Here is an 8658-nt window from a genome sequence, read left to right on the forward strand (position 1 = left end):
ATATATTTTATGACATTCATACGGTTGGATCGATATAAAGTATTTTAAAAATAATCGAAACAACAAATCCGGATTAAACACTAGTTAGCGTTAATAGTCAAACTAATGCTTGACCATAAAATAGAAAATCAAATAAAATTGTTTTTGATGTGAAATATTGGTTATAACATTAAAATATATATTTTATGATATCCATACGGTTGGATCGATGAAAAATATTTTAAAAAAAATCTTAACTAAAATATAATTATGAAGCTATATTTTAAAATTAGAAACTAAAATATAAAATTTCTAAATCACGTCAAAATATATCACATATGGTATGCAAAATGATCGTTGGAAGATAAAAAAAATACAGTGAAGTCGGATTTTAAAAAAAAAATCATACCTATATAAAAATATTTAGGATATATTCGAATTTTTTTGAATTTTAACGAACGAGTTCGAACCGAGCCGAGCTCGAGCCGAGCCGAGCCGAGCTCGAGCCGAGCCGAGCCGAGCTCGAGCCGAGCCGAGCCGAGCTCGAGCCGAGCTCGAGCCGAACAACCCAAAGCTCGGCTCGAGCTCGATTTGCTTAACGAACATATTTTTCTGTTCGAGCTCGAGCTCGAGTTCGTTAACGAGCCGAGCCGAACGAGCTCTTAACGAGCCGAGCTCGAGCTTGTTCACGAACAGCTCGGTTCGTGAACAGCCCTAGTGTTTATTTTGATAAATCGTTAAGGAGAGGCTGCCAACTAGCTATTATACTTGAAGTAGGGATAACCCTTAAATATAAGTATGGCTAAATTTGAATGATTACGTACTTAATTTTGATTGAAGTTAATCAAATTTATAGTTAGACCTTCATTCATAAATGGTCCAGACTTAGAGGGTGGTATTGTATCATGATTTTTAATGACAAATTCTAGGAGGATGATTTTAATGGATTTTATAGATTTTTAATGACTCTTGTTGACTTCTTAAGATTTCAAAAAAGAAATCATGACTCCCAAGACAATGACTTTTAAAAACTTTAATAGACTTTTTATTACAAATTCATGACTTTCAAATATTTTAATAGACTTTTATTAATCATAAATAACCTCTCTGAAACCCTGTGGACCTTTGCTATACCCTCTCGATCTTCTGGTATAACCCTAGTTGGGTGTATGTTCTCAAATCTGGCGACTACAAAATCGAGTACAAGGTATTATTGATGTATTATATATACTACAATAGTGTTTACTGAATCATATTTATAAACATAATCTATGCTATGTTTATATAATCTCTCTCTGTTTTGCAGCCGTTCCACTACTATAATATGTTATGTGTTTTTTATTTCACTTTGTGTTTTTTGATCTAGCTTTATTAATTTGTAGAAGATCATCTATCCTCACCACAATTACTTATTAAAATGGACATAAATATGGATATGAAAGACCAAGAAGAGGAAGAAAAAGAGATGGCTGAAGAAGAAGAAAGGAAAGAACAAGGACAGGAAATTTTAAAAACTTTGTTGACAGTAAATGAAGAAGTGCTTCGTGTGCTGAATAAGCACATAGTAACCCTGTCTAATCAAAGCATCCCACGTTCACTAACTAGGCGACCTGTCAATTCAATAGGATATGAATATATTCATGGTGTTTTAAATGAGGATCCCGAACACTTTCGAAAACTTTATAGGATGTATCCGCAAGTTTTTCTTAAGCTATCCAAGATTATTAGGGAAAAAACAACTTTGAAAGATACAAGATATATATGTATCGAGGAGATGCTTGCAACTTTTCTACTTGTTGTTGGTCAGAATTCTCGATATTCTCATGTTGGTGAAACATTCAACCGTTCACATTTTAGTACTAGTCAAAATTTCAACAAAATTCTGAAAGTTTTGAATAAAATTGCCGTGGATTTTATGGTTAAACCTGGTTCTTCAACCCCAGAAAAAATCAGAGAAAGTACAAGGTTTTTTTCTTATTTTAAAGTAAGTACATTTTTATTTCTTTCTTATTGGGTCATATCATTATTACTCGTATATGCCAGGATTGCATAGGAGCCATTGATGACACTCATATTCTAGCTATGGTCCCCGGACATGACATAAGCAGCTACCGTAATCGTCATGGGACAATCTCACAAAATGTTTTAGCAGCTTGCAATTTTGATTTACAATTTATATATGTTCTTAGTGGTTGGGAAGGATCTGCACACGATTCGAAATTATTAAATAACGCTATATCAAGGTCAAATGGACTTAAAGTACCACAAGGTATTTTTTTGGTGTATTTATATTTATAAATTATATGTGTTGGTTTTTATCGTCTACTTGTATTTTAGGTAAATATTATTTGGTGGATTGTGGATTTCCAAATAGACTCCAGTTTTTAGCTCCCTTCCGTGGTGTTCGTTATCATCTTCAAGATTTTCATGGTCAAGGTCGTCATCCAAAAAATACCAAAGAATTGTTTAATCTTCGACATGCTTCCTTGAGGAATACAGTTGAGCGATTATTTGAAATATTCAAATCACGATTTACAATTTTCAAGACGGCGCCTCCTTTTTCATTTCAAACACAAGTAGAGCTGGTTTTAGCTTGTGCGGGCTTACATAATTTTCTTCGTAAAGAATGTCGTTCAGACGAATTTCCAGTTGAAGCAGATAGTGAAACTTCAGCAACAAACCAAAAGGAGTATTTTGAACCACTTATTCATGAAACACAGGAGCAACAACGTGAAAATGCTAATGCGTGGAGAAATGATTTTGCGCATGAAATGTGGATAAATGTTGAAGATAGGCGGAGCTAGGGAATTTGAATGATTTCTTGGATTTGGGTCAGGTAGTTAGGAAGAAATGAGAGTCAGTTGTTAATGATATTTTAATTGCAATTTAACATCCTTAAAAGTGTGTTTTATTTTTTAATTTTGCTGTCCTCTGTTATGTAGAGAGAAAATTGTGATAAAAGTTACATCCTTTATAAATGTGTAATGCAGATGATTCAGTATAGGTGGTCTTTCAACAGGTGGTTGCTGTGAATTGTCCCTGATGACATTGCTTTTTTAATGTCTAGAGGAACAAACACGAATTATCAAACTATAACTGATTGATTTTACATTTGTATATGGTATTTTAGAGATGGTTCCATTTTGTGTCAATACAAATCTAAGCTCAACTCACAGGGACTTAAACTGTGCAGGCTTGTGGAAAGATGGTGATAACCTTTAAACGAGATACTTGATTGAAAATAATATAATCTGGCAAGTTCCAGGTGCATGGAGTCCCATTAGACGTGAGACATCGGCTCCATACCAAATGACATATTGTCGTTATTCCTAAATATATGGGGGAAATGGTAGTATTTGGATTGAGCAGTAGCAAGTGCCTAATTGAGTTGATAGGTAGTCAAATAAATTTTCATACCTTGGTGTCTTACTCTGCTGATTTTCCTGAAATATTGTATGAAATGATAGCGATTTTATCGGATAGGAAACAAGCTAAAAGCCTAAAACGGCTGTAAAATTATACCAAATGAAGAGACAGTAAAATTGGTTCACCAGTGTGGTGTTGAGTTCGACAGAGCGAAAGAAGCAGGTTTTGCAGATAATGAGAGATCATGAAACCATTAATAACAAGCACTAGGCCTACACATTTAACAAGTTTTGCTAAAAGGAAATTACAAGAAAAAGAACAGATATACTACTTATAAGTTGAGTTTCTTACTGAGATTTCTGCAGTCCAAATGAATCTAGCATGAAGCAATTCATCTAAACAGACAGATGATACAATACCACCCCCTTAGATCAGGCCTGATATGATCAGAACCAGAGTTATATATGCCTCCTACTGTTATTTCAACAAAGGGAGAACCATATCAATACCAGGGAAATAAGTACAATGTTTCGACTGTTCTCAACTCTAAAACATTCAGTTTTAACCAACAAGGATATGATAATTACAGCCAGATCAATCTGCATATTGTTTGTACGCTTATGGCCTGAGCTTTGCAACATTAGCTGCCACATTATCTCATGTTGCACTCTTTCATGGGAGGTACTCAAAGATGAATTATTTATTTCTGTTTGGCCTACTAGCACCGTTCCCAGTTTGGATTCTCTCCAAGATATACCCAGAGAAAAAATGGATACGCCTCATAAACATGCCAATTCTGATATCAGGAGCAGGGGCAATGCCACCAGCAAGAGCTGTGAACTACATCTGTTGGTTAAGTGTGGGACTCTTCTTCAATTTTGTTGTGTACAAGAGATACAAAGCCTGGTGGGCTAGACATAACTACATTCTGTCAGCCGGATTAGATGCTGGAGTTGCATTCATGGCCATTCTTTGCTACTTTACATTGCAGGTCAGGGATATCAATGGAATGAGTTGGCGGGGTTTGGAATTAGATGATCATTGTCCTCTAGCAAGCTGTCATACTGCCCCTGGTATCAAAGTTGAGGGATGTCCTGTTTTTTAGTGACACTAAAATGAACATTGGCATCATCAGTTTATTTCCTTGTTGTAATGTTATCATATGTATTGTACCACAAACTCTTATACATACAGAATAAAGATACAATCCAAATGTCTAAACATTTCAAGCAACCATTGTCCTGACTACAGATGGAGCATTTTGGAAATACTATGACTATCTAATTACTTGTGAAATAATTCTTCGGTTGTCATTTACAGATCGATATGGCAACAAACAAGAGCATCTGTTCAAGACAAGTTTGGTGATGTGCACACTAGGTTGATGAAGAAGAACTATGATCCTGTCCCACAATGGTGGTTTTATTCAATCTTGATTATTATGGTTGGATTATCTCTGCTTGCTTGTGAGGGCTTTGGGAGACAACTACAACTTCCTTACTGGGGAGTCCTGTTAGCTATCCCTTTGGCTATAGTTTTTACCTTGCCAATTGGTGTCATCACAGCTACAACAAACCAAGTAAATTCATCGCAATTCATCATAGCCAAGAATTCTGTTTATCTGTAATTTTTAATTTATTGAATTATGTAAAAATATCCATGTGCAGCAACCAGGGCTGAATGTCATTACAGAGCTTATAATTGGTTACATGTACCCTTAGCTAATACGATCCTCATCTGAGTCAGGTAGTGACTTCCATTTCTGCAGAGGCATTGATTCGAGGACTTCCAATTATTCCCAACGACTCCATTCCTGGTTAAATAAGCACATTATGACCTTAAATTCTAAACTGCCTATTACAGTCCTAAACTTCACAAAAAACACAGCAATTTCCTGAAAAAAATATAGAAGTTAAAGACTTCACTTCAGCACTAGTACCAGGTAAAACTGGTCTCACAGACCATAGTCAAGCCAAGGACGACTTAAAATGCATTATCTGAAGACTAAAATATACTGGGCTGCTAAACATATATTTGCTTTGTCACTGATTGGCAGCTCCCATTCTGTTTTTGCATATTAATTCCCTCAAACTAACATTTAACAACTTTGTATGCCTAACATATTTCTCACTTGTTCTACAGGTACCTACCTCCTATAAGAGACCATGAAGAGAAAACTGGAAGAAAATAGCTATAAGAGACCATGTACCATAGCAAACCATGTACTCATTTTTTTAAATTTTTTTATTAACTACTTTCTCAGCAAAACAGATATAATCAAACCAAGTATACAAGGACACGAATAATGATAAAGCAGAATAAATTTCAAAAACCATAAAAGATTAATCTGCAGTGATTAAGTACTAACACAGTAACAATATTAGGAATTTAGGATGCTAACTATTGATAAAGCTCTTTGAGGAATAGAGCAAGCATAATCATACTGTCACATATCTAATTCAAAAATTATCCAAGCATAGCGTTCATCAAGGGTCATCTTCACGAACTCCATCTTCTTTGCTCTAGTGTTATGTAATTTAAGTGCCTTGAAACGTGTAAGTTGATCCAAATAAGGCAAATCTTTGATAAGATCCCAACAGCTACAATCATCATTATTAAATGACTTAACAGCTTCAACCATCTTCTCAACTGAGTGACTAATTTGCATGATAGTATCTGGATGACTAGCATTAGCAGAAGAACTAGAATTTCCCTCGAACTCAGACCGTTTACGTTTAAGTGTTGGAGGGGGAGGAGCATCAAGATTAATAGATTCAGAAGGTTGGGTCAAAGGATCTTGAAAATCATCTGGTGTATAAGCTTCAGTATTATAATCATAAACCAAGTCATCCAAAGGTTGGTATTTTTTACTTGCTTCATTGTCATAAGTTCTTGCATCAGTATCATCTCCTAGTCCGATTGCATTCTTTCCGATAGCAGTTCCATTTCCCACTGCAATTCTTAAATCATCATAGTCTCCAAAAGTGTCTGTACGATAACTTTTGTGATTAGGATGTACCTAAAGAAAAACATTATGTTAGTATAATAATCATGTCAAAAGTTAGAAAAAAACTCAATTTTTAATAAATAAATAACAAAACCTTAAAATACTCCTCCCAAACTTCATTTGGAGCAGTAAATTTTTTTGTTATAGGATCTCATCCAAATCCAGAATTAAACAACATCAATTTTGAATAGTTGGTGTATTTAGCTTTAAACCATTTTAAACGGCTAAGATATTGGGGATGAGTTTTTTGACAACCAAGCTTTTCATTCAGAACAGGAAGAATCTTTTTCTCCACAGTAACCTTCGTGAATAAACCATTACTATCTCGCCAACCACGTTTTGCGGCATCAACCATGAGATTCAATAACTCATTACTTTCCTCAATTGTCCAAGATTTATACCCAGCACTTTTTCCTTCCGAATTGTCATTCTCTTGACATGCATCGCCCATTTTTCTGTGTATATTGATACATATATATGTATATGCAGAAAAAATAAAAAAACAAGTAACGTATACATATTACTATAGCCGAAGCAAGTAGATCTATATATATGTAAAAACACAGTATGATAATAGAGAAGAAAAGGTACATTTTTCACAGAGGATGAATTGGAGAGACTTTTCGGAGAGGATGAACCCTAACAACTAGTTAACTGAGGGAAGATAAAAAAGTCATGTCAAATCTTTTCAATAATGGTGTGACAATTTTCTCAAAAAATATATGCAATTTTCTATAAAAAGTCATTAAAAGTCTATCAATTATATTTTTCCACCAAAGTCATTGATATATTGAATAACAACTGATTTTTAATAACTCTTTAAAAGTTGTAATTCAATACTTCAAACTTTAAAAGACTTTTTAAAATTCCTGATACAATACCTCCTTACTTTTAAAGAGTATTTAAAAATCTTAATTGAATACACCTAAATTTTAAAAGTCAATAAAAGTCATTAAAAATCATGATACAATACCACCCTCTTAATTTTGAATGTGGATCAAATTTAGTTGGTCAAATTTTTTATTTAGGTCAAAAAAGAAGAGAGACTTCCCGCCAGAAGAGCCAACACCAAGATATAAATTTGACCAACTACAGTCACATTGCACGATCATGTGTATGTTTTGTCTGCGAATTCATACGGAATCTAATTAATGAAATTATTAAAAAAACAAATTTGACCAATATTTGTCAAATTCATTAAATAATTTATTCAGTTCTAAAAAATAGCGAAGCACCACATAAAACAAAAATTACATATTTTAAATTTTAAAAAAGATTGTCAAATCTTGACTTATATTTATTCAACAAGTTTGCAAATAATAAACAAGTAGTCACTACTTTTAAAAAATTACAAGTGATTTTTGTGTTTAATACGACAACATATATAGTGTATATGTTAAAAAATAGCGAGTATAAAATAATAAGCGTGTAAAAATAATTTGAACAATACGTAATATTGTTCATATGCTTTGGTTAAATACACGATTTAATATTTGGATTTACGGGTTAGAAAGTTAACGGCTACTTGTCACTAATTTCATGATTTTCAAATTACAATTTGACAATCTAATCGTCTGTATATTAACTTTCTTAGTTTTGAAGAATTTATGCGATGAATCATTCAATTATGGATTTCATCTTAGATTTTAATAACATAAGAATATTTTAATAATTTTATTAATTTGACCGTTTTTGGATATATTTAATATTTTAGACTATTTTCGGTCGCACTTATCCGTATATTTGACTACAAATCTTAGTTAGTATGTTAGGACTTAAAGTATATTGTAGAGAAGGGTGAATACAATATTAAACAATCAAATCAAATTCAAACTCAAATATCAAGAACAGTTTATATATTGATGATAAAAACGATTACAAAACTCTCATAAAGGATGAACATATATCTTTGAGAGCTGTTAGGTTACACGAATGATATATCAATAATCGACACCTATAGTATAAACCTAATCTTTGCTTATATATTGCACAGTTACACAATCTATCTAAGATATGATATACATGAAAGAAGGAGTTCTAATACATATTCAACTTTTGGTTTCTACAAATAAGTAAATAAAATATACTAACAAATCTTCTGCAAATCAAGTCTTCTAAATAGAGTCAGTCTCTTCCTGGAATCTAGACTTGACATGTAATATCTGGGATATATCGTATAATTATTTTCATCAATAAATAATTTTTCTGTGATTATTATGTAAATTATTGGTGAATTATCTGTTGAGTGGTAATTATATTGGGATGTTTAAATGTGATAAAATTTAAATATTTTAATTTTTACATGT

General features: G+C 32.9%; 1 protein-coding gene across 1 annotated transcript; it reads right to left on the minus strand.

Moving 5' to 3' along the window:
• Positions 1–5791: 5791 nt before the first annotated feature.
• On the minus strand, positions 5792–6803 carry LOC141680601 (uncharacterized protein At2g29880-like). The gene is made up of 2 exons (XM_074486783.1): positions 6654–6803; positions 5792–6364 (listed from the first exon to the last, which is right to left on the minus strand). The coding sequence occupies exons 1-2, from the start codon at positions 6801–6803 to the stop codon at positions 5792–5794; spliced, it is 723 nt and encodes a 240-aa protein (XP_074342884.1).
• Positions 6804–8658: the final 1855 nt, after the last annotated feature.

Source organism: Apium graveolens, chromosome 8, assembly GCF_009905375.1.
Source record: "Apium graveolens cultivar Ventura chromosome 8, ASM990537v1, whole genome shotgun sequence".
In the NCBI taxonomy this organism is placed as follows: domain Eukaryota; kingdom Viridiplantae; phylum Streptophyta; class Magnoliopsida; order Apiales; family Apiaceae; genus Apium; species Apium graveolens.

Coding starts and splice junctions, on each gene's coding strand:
- LOC141680601 (XM_074486783.1), bottom strand. CDS start 6,803: ATGGGCGATGCATGTCAAGAGAATGACAATTCGGAAGGAAAAAGTGCT. Junction 6,365..6,653: donor GTAATGGTTTATTCACGAAG/GTTACTGTGGAG, acceptor GTTTTTCTTTAG/GTACATCCTAATCACAAAAG.